We start from the raw sequence: 18577 nt of genomic DNA, 5'->3' as shown, positions 1-18577 counted from the left end.
GAGCATAAATACCGGCATGGACCAGTTGGGCCGAATGGCCTGTTCCTGTGCTGTAAGTTCTATGTAAACGGATATGGGGAAATGGGATTAGAGCAGATAACTTGGTGAAGAATGAGCACAGGCATGATTCCATGAATGTGAGATTTCATTAAAATTACAGAAAATTTACTACTGAACTGATGTGGGTGGGAATGGAGGAAATTGATTGAGTTAACTAGTCCAATTTGGTGAGTTTAATTTAATAGGTGTGGAAAATAAATATTTTTCCCAAATAGTAAGATCTCATTGAGTTAGTATTTGGGCACATGCTATAGAGATCCTCGTTTGGAGAAACGGATTTATTGCTTTACTTAATTTTTTTTCCTTTTTGACACATTCCTTTCTAGTTCAGCGAGTGGTGCTACCTCGGTTTGAACTCTTGCTGAGCAGACTTCAGGATATTAGGAAGGTGAGAAATTTATTAAATGTACATTTCTGTACAATTTGTATCCAAGCAATTTTTTAATTCATGAAGGTGGTTAATATTAAGATCTTTATCAATTGAACAATCTCATTTATGCAGCTTTCTCTGATAAGCATTGTAATGAGAATTTCCGTGAAGATCTTTAATAAACCGAAACCTGCATTTTTACTCTGCGTGTGCTGCTGAGTTGACATAACCCTGATCTAACGATGAACCCCGGTGTAACGATGAACCCCGGTGTAACGATGAACCCCGGTGTAACGATGAACCCCGGTGTAACGATGAACCCCGGTCTAACGATGAACCCCGGTCTAACGATGAACCCTGCTCACAGTAATTTGGTTATGGAGAATGTGGAAGATACTCACTGCATCTCCTGTCAATCTGTAAGGCAGAAAACGTCACACTGGCAGACCACTGTTTTTAAAGGCTAAAAGTACTGATCAAATTTCATTACAGTTTAAAAAAAAAGTTTACAGTAGCAAATACGATATAAATATGCAAAATAGGTAACAATCAAGGAGGGATTACTCTACCTTGTTTGGCTGTCTGCGGTTAAATTTAAATCAGTACAGCAATGCTCTTTTAGCTTTTTTTTTTACAGTTCTTTGAAATGAAACAGTTTCTTTGAGTACTGTTTACCAAGAATTCAATCAGAGGATGAGGTGTTGCAAGTGGACATCCATAGGTTTGATGTATTCTAGACTTCATAAGTGGCCACTAAAATGATTACTTAAAAAAAAACTCGTCATGTATTTTGATTTCTTTGAAAACAGTGCTGTAAATGAAGCGCGATCGAAGGAACGTTTTAGACACCTGCAAAATCAAACCACACTAACATAGGAACAGGAGGAAGCCATTCAGCCCATCGGGCCTGTTCCACCATTCAGTTAAATCATGGCTGATCTGTACCTTAACTCCATTTACCCACCTTCAATCCGTATTCCTTGATACCCTTACTTAATAAAAATCTATCAATCTCAGTCTTGACAATGCCAAATGCCCCTCCAGCCTTTTTAGGGAGAGAGTTCCAGATTTCCAATCCCCTTTGTGAGAAAAAGTGCTTTTTGATTTCATCCCTGAACAGCCTGGCCCTAATTTTAAGGTAATGCCCCCTTGTTCTGAACTCCCCCACCAGAGGAAAAAGTTTCTCTATCTACCCTATCGAATCCTTCTATCATTTTAAACACCTCAATTAGATCACCCCTTTATCTTCTAAATACAAGCCTAGTCTATGCAACCTGTCCTCATAATTTAACCCTTTAAGCCTCCAGTATCGTTTTGGTGAACATGAAGACAGACCCCATGGATTGCTAATAAGAATTTAAACACCTGTTGTCAGAGACACAGCCTTTGCCAGAATAGAATTCGATTCACAGTCTTTATCTTAATTAATTCCTGATGAACCGGAATTTGCTTTTTTCTTGCAGTATGACTGTCTCCAATCCTCTACTTTAAGCCTAATTTCCAGCCTCCATCTTAAAACTGAATTGCTTTTAAAATATATTTAAAACAAGCAAGCCCACCATTCTGTTGGGTTACATTGCTGTTCCCTGGTCATTTGGGGAGGTTTTCCAGTAACTTGTGCAACTGAGCTTCTTTATCCCACTTGCCTTCAACTCTCTTGTGATCACTACATATGTGACACCACTAAAGTGTCTGGAGATTCTGATTGTTGTGTGGATAAGGAGGTATGAGTTGTACTTTCTCATGCTGCTTGTGCACTTGGATTCAGTAATTTAAGCAGCTGGTTGTAGGAGAGCTTCAGTTTCATACTTTGACTTCTCAAAGGACTCATTCTCACTGATGATGCCTGAAGTGAGGAAAGTCTTAGGAATCCAAGCTAAAAAAAGGAACACTTTCCCATTGCGTTATTTAACACGTGACATAGATTTTAATTTTTTTTCCTGGGATGTTGGTGACACTGTCAAGGCAGTATATATTTCCCATGTCTAGTTACCCTCGGGGCATAAAAGTAAACCATATTGTGTGGAAATAGGGTAGATAGAGGGAAACTATCAGTTCCCCTTGATATCTTGAAAACTTCGATCAAATCACTGCTTAATCTTCTATGTTCCAGGGAATACAACCCTAGTTTGTGTAATCTCTCCTTGTAATTTAACCCTTGGAGTCCAGGTATCAGTCTAATAAATTTACGCCGCACTCCCTCCAAGGCCAGTATATCCTTCCTAAGATGCGGTGCCCAGAACTGAACACAGTACTCCAGATGTGGCCCAACCAGGGCTTTGTATAGCTGTAGCATAGCTTCTACCCCCTTGTATTCTAGTCCTCTAGATATAAAGGCTAGCATTCCATTAGCCTTTTTGATTATTTTCTGTCCGTGACATTTTGATGATCTATGTACTTGGACCCCCTAAGTCTCTTTGGACCTTCACTGTGTAGACCAGACTGGGTAAGGACGGCAGGTTCCCTTCCCTGAAGGACATTAGTGAACCAGTTGGGTTTTTAACAATGATCTAGTAGATTTCATGGACATTTTCTGGTGCCAGGTCACAAATTACAAGATTTATTGAATTCATTGTCACAACTTGAAATGGTGGGATTTGAACCCACAATCTCTGGATTGCTGGTCCAATGTTATAACCAGTAGGATACTGTAAATGGCAGATATGGCACCTTGGGGGTGAAATTGGTCTTCAGCAGTGATGCCAAACCGGCCCTATCGAAACAGACTGATTTACACCCCACCAATTTTCCTTTCCGTTGGGCCTCGTGTAAAACGGGCGGCTGATTCATTATCAGCAGTTTCACAATGCCGCCTGTACCCAGTTTTACCCCCTAGTGATTAGTCAGATACCTGGTTCTGTGGTTCACTGAAGATTTCTGTTTTTAAGGATTAATCACAGTATAAATTGGATTGTATTGAAACATGTCATTATGATGAAAACATGCAGGAATCTTCTGGTACCTTTCCTTTCCCTACCTAAAAAGTGCCAGTTTTGTGATGAAGATGGAGCCCCTTTAATGTGACCTTAATTCAGACAAACTTTCACTTCGGGTCTTTGTAGTGCCTTGTAATTCTGCTTTGATGCTATCTCTCTGCTTTGTGTACATATTGAATGGTGATGTGTTGTCTCCTCTTGTCTTCCTGTCCTGTAGATTTCAGTTCGACAAATGAACCAGACGCGGTTTTATATCACAACGAACCTGAACTCTGTGGTGCAGGTGAATCTACTGCTCATGGCTCTTCCACTTCAGCTGTCTCAGGATGAGTACCTCTCACTCCTAAAGAGTTACTTAGAGATCAAAAGTAAGTAATGAGGTACAAGTGCTGAAAGTTACAGATAAAAGAATCAAGGATTTCATTTATTTGCTTGATTGGTTTTACCACAAATTGTTTTTATTTTTGATATATTTGACTGGAATTGACTGGTTGAGTTGGATCAAGTTGGCGTCTGAACCATCTCCTCTTTAAAGCCGCCCACTGTTCAATTGCAATTTGAAAAAGAATGATAAGAATAAACTTGTACTTATATAGTCGCTAATCATGTCTTCGGGCAGTCCCATGGTGTTTAAGATCCAGTGAATTACTTTTAGTGCAGTTGCTATTGTTATGCAGGTAAACATTGCAGCTAATTACTCCCCACAGAACAGTGGGGATGTGCCGTGGACTCTCAGCAACAAGCAATGTATTGATTCAACTTCTCGCAAAAGGAGCTGGAGAAATTTGCTTGGGACTGGGATTGGAGGTACAGGGATAGGTTTAGACTGAGATCATTAGATATCCACAGAGCACAGTGCTTTGTATATTGCTGGGAGGGAGGTTCTCTGTGGGGAATTGCAGGCCAGGCTTGAATAGTGGAGGTGTTGGGTATTTTATTTGATTACTGTTGGGGCCAGGAAGTATTTGTACAGTTTTCCTGCAGGAAATGAATCCTCAGATTGCCTGTTGCTCAGGTACAGTCTTGTCTGTCCTTGACTAACTGTCTTTTACTTACACTGTAACACTAGAAACACACAATTCAGCTTTGCAGCAGTAAAACCACCAAGCATCAGAGAGAGCTCCAGTACGGTAATATAACACGACTGAATTACAGTTCTCGTTACCAGTCATCTCATTGGATTTGTATCCATTTGGAGCAACTGAAAGTGAACAGGACAAAAAAGGCACACAAAGTCTGCTCGTAAAATTTGACACAGACCCCAACATTTTGTGCTATACTTATTACAAATCCTGTGTTTGTCAAGCACTCCAATATAAAATCTAAAATCTGTTTATCTTTTTTAAAAAAATTATATAAATTACCAAAAGATTTTAGGGATGATTCAGCAATCCCATGATTCCAAGGAAAGTTGTGCTTGTGATGAGTGTGGGCCAGAGAATCGGGACTACGTTGCGTAATGTTATCGCTGATCTGTGCTCCTGCCCAGCCAGACTTTCCCAGTCGGAGCACAGGATCGCAGAATTAACCCTTCCATCACTTCACCACTAAGAGTGCATTATTTGTCTCTGTCTCTGGTTCCATTTGTCTCCACTGATTTTCCAATTTATGGTGTTGCAGTTCCTAATTTAAGTCCCTTTTTGATGGTATCTGTGACTTTTGTCCTTTGTGCAGTACATGTAACTTATAAACAATGTATATGGATCAAAAACTGAGAAAGCTCAGTGAAGAAAGTAAACCCACTCCTTGCCACAAATGGTTCTACTGGTACGGTCATTAGCACGGAAACATTAAACACTTGTGTCAGACATTGATCTAAAATAAATAATGCTTTTTGTGTGACTATTAAACAAAACCCTGGTCAGTACTTCAGTGGATCGGAAAGACAAAAAAGTTGCATATGAACCAAACTTGAATCTAACTTTGTGTCTGTAATAATGAGAACCAGTTATCAGTAGCAAGTTGTGTTTATAGTCAAGCCCATTTCTAAGGTGATGTTACAAGAACATACGAAGCCTTTAAGCAAAATCCTAATTGTGATTGTTTGTTGAAACAGCTTTACCATTCTGTAAGTGTAGGAGCAATTTTCAGAATAATTGTAATATTATAAATGTAACAATGGTGATTTTGCTGCTTAGAATCTTAGTAAGAAGGATTCAGCAATTTCATAAGAACATAAGAAATAGGAGCAGGAGTCGGCCATCCGGCCCCTCGAGCCTGTTTTGCCATTCAACAAGATCATGGCTGATCTTCTACCTCAACGCCATTTTCCTGCTCTATCCCCATATCCCTTGATGCCTTTAATATCTAGAAATCTATCGATCTCTGTTTTGAATGTATTCAATGACTGAGCCTCCACAGCCCTCTGAGGTAGAGAATTCCAAAGATTCTCACCACCCTCTGAGTAAAGAGATTTCTCCTCATCTCATTCCTAACTGGCCTACCCCTTATTCTGAGACTGTGACCCCTGGTTCTAGACTCCCCAGCCAGGGGAAACATCCTCCCTGCATCTACCCTGTCGAGCCCTGTAAGAATTTTGTATGTTTCAATGAGATCACCTCTCATTCTTCTAAACTCTAGAAAATACAGGCCCAGTCGACTCAATCTCTCCAGTCTCAATGACAAAAAAGTTCTAATGTTTTTATCGTTCGTATTATTGGAACTCTGGAGTATCTGATAATTGCCACAAATTTGTTTATATCTCAATTTTATGTTTGTGGTTTCTGCTGTATAAAATATTCAATATGGATCTATACAAAAATGAATTGAAATAAATGTGTTTCTTTCACCAGGGAATCTGGTATCCCTTAGCTACGTTTACGCAGATCAAGGTAAGTTGACCTTTTATTTTAAATACCAAAAGAAGCCAAGGATTAATAGAAGTTATTTAATTGAAGTTTAAATAGTGAATTGCAATAGAGCTCTCATTCTTGGTACTTAATTACACTGTACTTTAGTTGTTTAATGACCGTGTTTACTGAGTGTTAGTGGCAGAGTTCTGCATTCTTCTTCCTTCACATTTACTGTCTCCTCTGTATTGGAGACCAAACGTGGAGCAGGTTTGATCAGTGTTAGTGGCCGTATTAATCTCCTCTGTATTAGAGACCAAACGTGGAGCAGGTTTGATCAGTGTTAGTGGCCGTATTAATCTCCTCTGTATTAGAGACCAAACGTGGAGCAGGTTTGATCAGTGTTAGTGGCCGTATTAATCTCCTCTGTATTAGAGACCAAACGTGGAGCAGGTTTGTTGAATATCTTTGCTCTAATTGGAAACACAATCCTGTCTTCCCGTCTGGCTTGTCATGTGATAATTTGATCTCTCGGTCTGTAGCCTCCTACAATTCTTTGACTGCCTGTGTTTTTGCTGATGGGTGCCTGGGCTCACCATGTTTGGTAATATTCACAACAGAGTATTGATGATGTAGGAGCTAGTGTTGGGAGCTGGATTTCCTGTAGTGTGTACATGTTGCACCAAAAATGTTATAAGTGTTAGTGGTGTCCTGACCCTAATTTGCTGCTGTTTTTCTCAGGTGCTGCTGTGCTGGAAATCTCATGTTTTGCTGAAGCAGAGAGGATTTATGCGCTAGTTAAAGATACTACTATCAATAACAAACAACTCACAACTGTTATAATCCCTGACATTCAGGTAAAGGCCCAAGAACGTTTTTATAAAAGGAGTTGGGGTGGAAGGTAGATAGAATGAGTGACTCCAAGACAGATCGCCTGGGTTTCACACAGCGTAGAAAATAAGATTAAAATCACTCTGCCCATTGAATGTAAGGTTCAGTGGATAGACTGTTGGATGAATGTGAACAAGGAGCAATTAACTAGACTGTCCTCACTTCCCTCTACAGTAATTAACACGATTACTAGTCTAGTAATTAACTAGACTGTCCTCACTTGCCTCTGCAGTAATTAACACGATTACTAGTCTAGTAATTAACTAGACTGTCCTCACTTGCCTCTACAGTAATTAACATGATTACTAGTCTAGTAATTAACTAGACTTTCTTCACTTGCCTTTACAGTAATTAACATGATTACTAGTCTAGTAATTAACTAGACTTTCTTCACTTCCCTCTACAGTAATTAACATGATTACTAGTCTAGTAATTAACTAGACTTTCTTCACTTGCCTCTACAGTAATTAACATGATTACTAGTCTAGTAATTAACTAGACTGTCCTCACTTGCCTCTACAGTAATTAACATGATTACTAGTCTAGTAATTAACATGATTACTAGTCTAGTAACTAACTAGACTTTCTTCACTTGCCTCTACAGCTCCCCTTTAGAAAGAAAGGAGAATGAACGTGCATATCTAGAGCACCTTTCACGACCTCATAAGAAGATAAGAAATAGGAGCAGGAGTAGGCCACATGGCCCCTCGAGCCTGCTCCGCCATTCAATCAGATCACGGCTGATCTTCAACCTCAACTCCACTTTCCCGCCCAATCCCCATATCCCTTGATTCCCCTAGAGTCCAAAAATCTATCCATCTCAGCCTTGAATATATTCAATGATTTAGCATCCACAGCCCTCTGGGGTAAAGAATTCCAAAGATTCACAACCCTCTGAGTGAAGAAATTCCTCCTCATCTCAGTCTTGAATGGCCGACCCCTTATCCTGAGACTATGTCCTCTAGTTCTAGACTCTCTAGCCAGGAGAAACAATCTCTCGGCATCTACCCTGTCAAGCCCGCAGGACATCCCAAAGTGCTTTACACCCAAATTTAACTGGAAATCTGAATTGAATACATCACAGCGAGGTCTGTCAGGAATCAGAAGTGACGCAGACAGAAGTCAGAACATTGAGGCTGCATTTCATTACTTGTTAATTACTTGTTTCATTTGAGGTGTAAAAGCTATTGAAATCTCAATTTATCTAAACAAAAAAGTGAGTTTATGCGAACGGCAATTAAATTATGTTCCCTGAAGCTGGTTTAAAAGGGCTGATAAACATTCACCAGTGGTAAAAGTGACTCTCTGGTGTTTTATAGATGTTTATTATTTATTATTTTTAAGTCTAAGTGGCAGTGGTGTGAAACTGGCTTAAACGCAGGAAAATAACGATCGCCATTGATGTAAATGAGGGGTGGAGTTATGATTACCTCCTATTCTTGGTTCGGGCAAAAGTCCCAGGAAAGTATGGAGTGTCATAATTAACATAATTCACTTACTCAACAATTTCCTCTTCCGCGCTGTTCAAGGGTCCCTACACTGTAGAGGTCCCCAGGAAAATCTGTGCCAATCTGTTTTTAATGGCTGAGGGATAAATGTTGACCAGGACACAGAGGAGAACTCCCCTGCTCTTCTTTGAATGGGATCTTTTATGTCCACCTGAGAGGGCAGGCGAGGCCTCAATTTAACATCTTATCCAAAAGATGGCACTTCAGACAGTGCAGCATTCGTTCAGTACTGCACTGGGAGTGTCAGACTGGATTATGTGCTCAAATCTCTGGAGTGGGACTTGAACCCACAACCTTCTGACACAGAGGTGAGAGTGCGACCCACTGAGCCACGGCTGCCACTTCAATATGTCCTTAGTATGTTAGTATTGTATTGTACCACTAGAGGACAGCACAGCACTGAGGAAAATCTTCCCTGAAAGTATTAAGTTGTGTGGGTGGCTGGAGTGGGCCCACAATGTGAAAGGTCACAAAAAGGGACAAACTCCTGTAAGATATCTTCTGACACCAAGAGAAGCCGGATATGACCATTTGTACTCATGCAGTGTGTGAAAGTGAGCCCATTTTTCCGAGCTTGCTAAAATGTTTAACAGTCTTGTGCAAGTACTCCAGAAAGTTGCTTGAAAAGAGGAACATTAAAGTTACGGGCAGTGAGCAGGAAAATGTGATTAGACTCTGTGGCTCGTGGAAGAAAGAACTGACACCAATTTGATGGTCCTGTTTCTATGCTGGTACATTCTATGATTCGATGTTTTTTTTATAAAATCTTTGTTGCAAAACTTGTAGAATCTTCTCCAGATAAATGTTTAGTCATCTTCATCTTTATCAGCACAGTCCTTCAAAATTCATCAAATTATTTTCATTGTCTTCAAAAAAAATAAGTTTCTTCGATTTAAAAAAAAGTCTCCACTGTGTGGGTTTCAGGCACAGTGTGATGAGCTCTCGTGCATTAACCATAGAAGGTTACCACACAGAAGGAGGCCATACGGCCCATCGTGTCTGTGCCAGCTCTAATCCCACTGCCCTGCCCTCTCCCCATTGCCCTGTATCTTCCTCTGCTTCAAATAATTATCCAATTTTTCATTAAATGATGCAATGGTCTCTGCCTGAACTTCGTGTGACAAAGCATTCCATGCACCTTCTGCATAAAGAAATTTCTCCTAACTCTCTCCTCACTCTCTCTTAATGACAATATTAAATTGATGATCATTATCACTAACTCCCCAACTATAGGAAATAGTCTTTCCCTATTGAATCTATCAGAGCCTTCATAATTTTAAAAACCTTTGATTAAATCTTTTCTTGGCCTTCTCTGCTCCAATGGGAATAGTCAATTTCAAGAGACTGGGAATGTTACCCATTGATTTCAATAGATTATAGATAGGGCATAGTCGCAGGATAAAGGGTCAGCCATTTAGGACTGAGATGAGGAGGAATTTCTTCACTCAGTGGGTTGTGAATCTTTGGAATTCTCTACCCCAGAGGGCTGTGGATGCTGAGTCATTGAGTATATTCAAGGTTGAGATCGATAGATTTTTGGACTCGAGGGGAATCAAGGGATATGGGGATCGGATGGGAAAGTGGAGTTGAGGTTGAAGATCAGACATGATCTTATTGAATGGCGGAGCAGGCTCGAGGGGCCGTATGGCCTACTCCTGCTCCTATTTCTTACGTTCTTAATGGGAGCGTTACCCATTGATTTCTATAGACTTCAGCTCACCCAAAGCTCTGCTGCCTGTATCCTGACTCGCACCAAGTCCCATCACCCATTATCCCTGTACTCGTTGACCTACGTTGGCTCCTGATCCGGGAATGCCTCGATTTTAAAATTCTCATCTTTGTTTTTAAATCACTCTGTGACCTCGCCTCTCTGTATCTCTGTAATCTCCTCCAGCCCTATAACCCTCCGAGATCTCTGCACGCTTTCAATTCTTGCCTTTTGCGCATCCCTGATTTTCATCGCCCCACCAGCTTTCAGCTGCCTAGTCCCTAAGCTCTGGAATTCCCTCCCTAAACCTCTCCACCTCTCTATTTATCTTTCCTTTAAGATGCTTCTTAAAACTTACCTCTTTGATCAAGCTTTTGGTCACCTGTCCGAATATCTCCTTATGTGACTCGGTGTCAAATTTTGTTTTATAAACAAAAGCAAAATACTGCGAATGGTGGAAATCTGAAGTAAAAACAGAAAATGCTGAAGAAGCTCAGCAAGTCAGGCAACATCTGTGAAGAAAGAAACAGAGTTAACGTTTCAGGTCGAAGACCTTTCATCAGAACTGGAAGATGTTAAAAGAGTTAAAGTTTTTAAGCAAGTACAGAGCCAGGGAAAGGGGAGGGGAGGGAGAGGACAGAACAAAAGGGAAGGTCTGCGATAGGGTGGAGGGCACCAGTGATTAAATGACAAAAAGGGATGATGGTGCAAGGCAAGGAGGGTGGTAACGGGACAGGTTAAGAAACAAAAGATTGATCAGGAGTAGCTGTAAATGGCAGCAGCAGAACCATTACCAGCACTTGCTGACTGAGAAAATGGGAGCAGTGGTTATGATCTGAAGTTATTGAAATCAGCGTTGAGTCTGGAAGGTTGTAAAGTGCCTAAATGAAAGATGAGGTGCTGTTCCTCGAGCTTCCATTGAGTTTCATTGGAACAGTATAAGAGGCCGAGGACAGAGAGGTCAGAGTAGCAGTGGGAAGGGGAATTAAAATGGCAAGCGACCGCAGGTCAAGGTCGGGGTCACACGTGCAGACAGAGCGGAGGTATTCAGCAAAGCGATCACCCAGTCTGCGTTTGGTCTCCCCAATGTAGAGGAGACCGCATTGTGTGCGGCGAATACAGTATAGTAAATTGAAAGAAGTACAAGTAAACCGCTGTTTCACCTGGAAGTGTTTGGGGCCCTGGACGGTGGGAAGGGAGGAGGTGAAAGGGCAGGTGTTGCATCTCCTGCCCTCACACAGTAAGGTGCCGTGGGGAGGAGTGCGGGTGTTGGATACATTAACTCGGTCGCATCATCTAAGTCATTAACATAGATTGTAAATAGCTGAGGCTCAAGCATTGATCCTTGCGGTACCCCACTAGTTACAGCCTGCCAACCTGAAGATGAGCCATTTATTCCTACTCCCTGTTTTGTGTCCATTAACTAAGCCTCAATCCATGCTAATATATTACCCCCAACCCCGTGAGCCCCTATCTTGTGTAACCACCTTTTATGTGGCACCTTATTGAGTGCCTTTTGAAAATCCAAATATACTACATCTACTGGTTTCCCTTTGTCTACCCTGCTAGATACATCCTCAAAAAAACTCTAATAAATTGCCAAACACGATTTCCCTTTCATAAAACCATGTTGACTCTGCCTAATCATATTATGGTTTTCTAAGTGCCCTGTTACCACTTCCTTAATAATGGATTCCAGCATTTTCCCGACGACTGATGTCAGGCTAACTGGCCTGTAATTCCTTGTTTTCTCTCTTCCTCCTATCTTGAATAGTGGGGCTACATTTGCTACCTTCCAATCCACTGGGAACATTCCAGAATCTAGGGAATTTTGGAAGATCAAAACTAATGCATCCACTATCTCTGCAGCATTCTCAAGGGGGAGGGTGAGCAGGCAGAGGTCGTGGTCCACATTGGGACCAACGACATAGGTAGGAAGGGAGATGAGGTCCTGCATCAAGAATTTAGGGAGCTAGGTAGCAGATTAAAGAGCAGGACCTCAAAGGTTGTAATCTCTGGATTACTCCCAGTGCCACGGGCTAGTGAGTATAGAAATAGGAGGATAGAACAGATGAATGCGTGGCTAAAGAGTTGGTGCAGGAGGGAGGGTTTCAGTTTCCTGGATCACTGGGCCTGCTTCTGGGGAAGGTGGGACTTGTACAAGTCGGACGGGTTGCATCTGAACCAGAGCGGGACAAATATCCTTGCGGGGAGGTTTGCTAGCACTGTTGGTGGGGGTTTAAACTAACTTGGCAGGGGGATGGGATACAGAGTGGAGCTACAATAGGGGGTGATGTGCAGCCAAATATTGAGAAAAAAACAAGTCAGCTTGGAAGACAGGGCAAATATGTAAGGGCAAGGCTGGATGGCATCTATTTTAATGCAAGGAGTCTTGCAAATAAGGTGGATGAACTGAAGGTGTTGATAAACACATGGGAGTATGATATTGTTGCTGTCACAGAGACATGGCTGAGGGAGGGGCAAGACTGGCAGCTCAATATTCCGGGGTACAGAATCTTCAGGCGAGACAGAGGGGGAGGTATAAGAGGAGGGGGGGTCGCAATATTAATTAAAGAATCAATTACTGCCATAAGGAGGGATGATATATTAGCAGGTTCCTCAAATGAGGCCATATGGGTGGAGCTTAAAAACAAAAAGGGGGCAAGCACTTTGATGGGAGTGTACTATAGACCCCCAAACAGTCAGGGGGAGATAGAGGAACAGATATGTAGGCAAATCTCAGAAAATTGTGCAAATAATAGGGTAATAATAGTGGGGGATTTCAACTTCCCCAATATTAACTGGGATACTCAGAGTGTAAAAGGCTTAGAGGGTACAAAATTCTTAACGTGCATCCAGGAGAGCTTTTTGAGCCAGCATGTAGAAAGTCCTACAAGAGAGGGGGCGGTACTGGACCTAATTCTAGGGAATGTGGCCGGCCAAGTGGAAGAAGTGCTAGTAGGTGAGCACTTTGGTGACAGTGACCATAATTCGGTGAGATTTAAGGTGGTCATGGAAAAGGACAGGGAGGGGCTGGAAATAAAGGTTCTAAATTGGGGGAAGGCCGATTTTAATAGGATAAGGCAGGATCTGGCCAAAATGGACTGGGATCAGCTGCTTGTAGGAAAATCCGCATCGGAGCAATGGGAGTCTTTCAGAAGGGAGATTGAGACCATACAATGGCAACATGTTCCCGTAAAGGTCAAGGGTGGTTCCAAGAACTCCAGGGAACCTTGGATGTCAGGGGATATACGAGAATGGATTAGGAAAAAAAGGAGGGCTTTTGGCAGATACAAAAGGCTAAGGATGGAGGAAGCCCTAGAGGAGTACAAAAAGTGCAGGGGGATACTTAAAAAGGAAATTAGGAGATCAAGGAGGGGCCATGAAAAAACACTGGCGAGCAAAATAAAGGAAAATCCTAAGATGTTTTATAAGTATATTAAGGGTAAGAGGATGACTAGGGAAAAAATAGGGCCCATTAGGGACAAAAATGGCAATCTGTGTGTGGAGCCGGAAGATGTAGGAGGGGTTCTAAATGAATTTTTTGCATCTGTTTTCACTATGGAGAAGGACGACGTAGACATAGAAATACGACAGGGGGACTGTGATATACTCGAACATATTAACATCGAGCGGGAGCAGGTATTGGCGGTATTAGCAGGCCTAAAAATGGATAAATCCCCAGGCCCGGACGAAATGTATCCCAGGCTATTGTGTGAGGCAAAGGAGGAGATTGCGGGGGCTCTAACACATATATTCAGAACCTCTCTGGCCACAGGGGATGTGCCAGAGGACTGGAGAACCGCTAATGTAGTACCATTATTCAAGAAGGGGAGTAGGGAAAAACCGGGGAACTACAGGCCAGTGAGCCTAACATCAGTGGTAGGAAAATTATTGGAAAAAATTCTGAAGGACAAAATTAGTCTCCACTTGGAGAAGCAAGGATTAATCAGGGATAGTCAACATGGCTTTGTCAAGGGAAGATCATGTCTGACTAATTTGATTGAATTTTTTGAGGGGGTGACTAGGCGTGTGGATGAGGGTAACGCAGTGGATGTGGTATACATGGATTTCAGTAAGGCCTTCGATAAAGTCCCGCACAGGAGACTGGTCAAAAAGGTACGAGCCCATGGAGTCCAGGGTGCCTTGGCACTTTGGATACAAAACTGGCTTTGTGGCAGAAGGCAGAGGGTGATGGTCGAAGGTTGTTTTTGTGACTGGAAGCCTGTGGCCAGTGGGGTACCACAGGGATCTGTGCTGGGGCCCTTGCTGTTTGTGGTCTACATTAACGATTTGGATATGAATGTGAAAGGTATGATCAGTAAGTTCGCTGATGATACAAAAATTGGTAGGGTGGTAAATAGCGAGGAGGATAGCCTCAGTCTGCAGGACGATATAGATGGGTTGGTCAGATGGGCGGAACAGTGGCAAATGGAATTTAACCCGGAAAAGTGCGAGGTGATGCACTTTGGAGGGACTAACAAGGCAAGGGAATACACAATGAATGGGAGGACCCTAGGCAAGACAGAGGGTCAGAGGGATCTTGGTGTGCAAGTTCACAGATCCCTGAAGGCGGCGGAACAGGTAGATAAGGTGGTAAAGAAGGCATATGGGATACTTGCCTTTATTAGCCGAGGCATAGAATATAAGAGCAAGGAGGTTATGATGGAGCTGTATAAAACACTGGTTAGGCCACAGCTGGAGTACTGTGTGCAGTTCTGGTCGCCACACTACAGGAAGGATGTGATCGCTTTGGAGAGGGTGCAGAGGAGATTCACCAGGATGTTACCAGGGCTGGAGCGCTTCAGCTATGAAGAGAGACTGGGAAGATTGGGTTTGTTTTCCTTGGAGCAGAGGAGGCTGAGGGGGGACATGATTGAGGTGTACAAAATTATGAGGGGCACAGATAGGATGGATACTAAGGAGCTTTTTCCCTTCGTTGAGGGTTCTATAACAAGGGGACATAGATTCAAGGTAAAAGGCGGGAGGTTTAGAGGGGATTTGAGAAAGAACTTTTTCACCCAGAGGGTGGTTGGAGTCTGGAACTCACTGCCTGAGAGGGTTGTGGAGGCAGGAACCCTCACAACATTCAAGAAGCATTTGGATGAGCACTTGAAATGCCATAGCATACAAGGCTACGGACCAAATGCTGGAATATGGGATTAGATTAGACTGGGCTTGATGGCCGGCGCGGACACGATGGGCCGAAGGGCCTCTATCCGTGCTGTATAACTCTATGACTCTATGACCTCTTTTAGAACCCTCTGATGTAGGCCATCAGGTCCAGGGGATTTATCAGCTTTTAGTTCCATTAGTTTTTTCAGTACTTTTTCTTTACTGATACTAATTACTTTAAATTCCTCACTCTCATTAACCCCTTGGTTCCCCACTATTTTTGGTATGTTTTTTGTGTCTTCTGCTGTGAAGACAGATACAAAATATTTGTTTAACGGCTCTGCCATTTCCTGATTCCCCATTATAATTTCTCCTGTCTCAGCCTCTAGGGGACCATTGTTTACTTTTGCTACTCTCTTCCTTTTTATATACTTGTAGAAGCTCTGATAATCTGTTTTTATATTTCTTGCTAGTTTACTTTCATATTCTGTTTTCTCCCTTTTTATCAATTTTTTGGTCATCCTTTGCCCGTTTCTAAAACTCTCCCAATCCTCGGGCTTACTAGTCTTCTTCGCAATAGTATAGGCCTCTTTTAATCTGATACTATCCATAAATTCTTCAGTAAGCCGCAACAAATCACTTTTCCCGTGGAGTTTTTAGTTCTCAATGGAATGTATATTCGTTGAGAATATTGAAATATTTCTTTAAATGTCAGCATTGCTTATCTACTGTCATACCTTTTAACCTGATTTCCCAATCAACCTTAGCCAACTTGCCCCTCATACCTATGTAATTGGCTTTGTTTAAGTTGTGTATAGGCCCCCTGGTAGCAGCTGTGAAGTGGCAGAATGTATAAATGCAGAGATTAGACAAGCATGTAGCAAAGGCAGAGTGGTTTAAATGGGGGATTTTAACTTTCATATAGATTGGGATAAGCAGATGAGCTCATGTTAGAAAGGTAATGAATTTCTTGAGTGTGTTCAAGACAGCTTTCTGCAACAATATGTCCTAGAACCAACAAGGGAACAGGCCATATTAGTCATAGAGTTATACAGCACGGATAGAGGCCCTTCGGCCCATCGTGCCCGCGCCGGCCATCAAGCCCTGTCTACTCTAATCTCATATTCCAGCATTTGGTCCGTAGCCTTGTATGCTATGGCATTTCAAGTGCTCATCCAAATGCTTCTTGAATGTTGTGAGGGTTCCTGCCTCCACAACCCTTTCAGGCAGTGAGTTCCAGACTCCAACCACCCTCTGGGTGAAAAAGTTCTTTCTCAAATCCCCTCTAAACCTCCCGCCTTTTACCTTGAATCTATGTCCCCTTGTTATAGAACCCTCGACGAAGGGAAAAAGGGGGAAAAAAAAATAAATAATGAGCAATGAGCCAGATTTTGTTAACAGCCTAATGGTGCATGAACAGCCTAATGGTGCATGAACATTTATCTAATAGTGATAACAATATGATCAAGTTCAACATTTTGTTTGAAAGGGAGAAACCCGTATCAGCTACTAAGATTTTAATTTAGGTAAGGCCGACTTCGATGTGATGAGATAGAGACTGTCCACAGTAAACTGGGCAAATCTGTTAATGGGTAAAACAACAGAAGATCAGTGGGAGGTTTTCAAAAAAGAATTAACGTGATGCAGAACCAGTTTATACCTCTAAGGGGCAAGAGCTCCACTTGCCAAAAAAAAACAACCATGGACGACGAAAGAGGTAAGGGACAACATAGAAATAAAAGAAAAAGCATACAAAAATACAAAGAATAGAACAGATCCTGCTGACTGGGAGAGATACAAAGAACAGCAAATGGTGACAAAACAAATAGTAAGAGCTACAAAAAGGGAGTATGAAAAGAAACATGTAAGGGATATCAAAATCAACACACATAATTTTTACAATTGTATTAGGAAAAAGAGGATGGTCAAGAGCAGTGTGGGCCCCTTAAAAACTGCTAGTGGTGATACTGTAAATGAAAATAAGGAAATGGTGGACATGTTAAATAATTACTTCGCGTCAGTATTTACAGTAGAGGAAGAGCATGCCGGACACCCAAGGAAACTAATTTTGAATCAGGGACGGGGACTCAACACAATTAATGTAAGCAAATTAACAATGAAGAAAATAATGGCACTAAAGAGTGACAAATCCCAAAGACCAGATGGTTTCCATCCCAGGGGTTTAAAGGAAGTAGGTGAGCACATTGCAGATGCCCTAACTATAATCTTCCAAAGTTCTCTCAATTCAGGAACCGTTCCTTTAGATTGGAATATTGCACATGTCATTCCGCTATTTAAGAAAGGTGAAAGAGGGAAACCAGGGAATTATAGTTGAGTTAGCCTAACATCTGTTGTTGGGAAATTAATGGAGTCTATAATTAAGGATAGACTGAACACCTTGAAAATTTTCAGCTGATCAGAGAGAGCCAGCATGGATTTGTAAAGGGTAGGTCATGCCTGACGAACTTGATTGAATTTTTTGAAGAGGCCACTAAAGTAGTAGTGAAATTGATAGCCAAGTTCCGCACCCATGAGGACGGCCTCAACCGGGATCTTGGGTTCATGTCACGCTACACGTTACCCCACCAGCGAACAAATGTTATCTGTTTTTAATATAACGGGTCAGTTGCTGTCTTTTCTATGTTTCTACCTCTCTATCTCTGTTTTTTTTTTTTGTTTGTTGTTTTTTTTGGTGATTTGTATATTCTGAGACCTGGCAGGTAACACCTGTCTGTCTGCACACTGATTGCCTTGGCAACGGGCAGTTGAAAAAACTGTCTGTTATCACCAGCATTGTTCTGTGAATTATAAATGCGACTTCATTTCGAGGACTTCATTTCCGCATCGTTCACCTGAGGAAGGAGGTAGCCTCCGAAAGCTTGTGAATTTAAAATAAAATTGCTGGACTATAACTTGGTGTTGTAAAATTGTTTACTAAAGTAGTAGACAGGGGAATGTCTACTACTATGGATGTTGTTTATATGGACTTCCAGAAGGCATAAGAGATGGATTGATTTCAATGGACTGGGCGTGTTATCCATTGATTTCAATGGTCTGGGAGTGTTATCCATTGATTTCAATGGTCTGGGAGTGTTATCCATTGATTTCAATGGTCTGGGAGTGTTATCCACTGATTTCAATGGTCTGGGAGTGTTATCCATTGATTTCAATGGTCTGGGAGTGTTAGTCATTGATTTCAA

At 41.8% G+C, this 18577-nt stretch overlaps 1 protein-coding gene across 1 annotated transcript in view; it reads left to right on the top strand.

Annotated features, from left to right (window-relative positions):
- LOC137331248 (diacylglycerol kinase theta) overlaps positions 1-18577 on the top strand; it is a 168239-nt gene that overhangs the window by 85070 nt on the left and 64592 nt on the right. The window contains exons 12-15 of the mRNA XM_067994908.1: positions 387-448; positions 3584-3734; positions 6159-6197; positions 6897-7012. Coding sequence (XP_067851009.1) covers positions 387-448; positions 3584-3734; positions 6159-6197; positions 6897-7012 — 368 coding nt within the window. The remainder of the gene's footprint in view (positions 1-386; positions 449-3583; positions 3735-6158; positions 6198-6896; positions 7013-18577) is intronic.

Source organism: Heptranchias perlo, chromosome 1, assembly GCF_035084215.1.
Source record: "Heptranchias perlo isolate sHepPer1 chromosome 1, sHepPer1.hap1, whole genome shotgun sequence".
In the NCBI taxonomy this organism is placed as follows: domain Eukaryota; kingdom Metazoa; phylum Chordata; class Chondrichthyes; order Hexanchiformes; family Hexanchidae; genus Heptranchias; species Heptranchias perlo.
The sequence above is the reverse complement of the archived record's forward strand: the minus strand, read 5'-3'. Positions and strand labels throughout refer to the sequence as shown.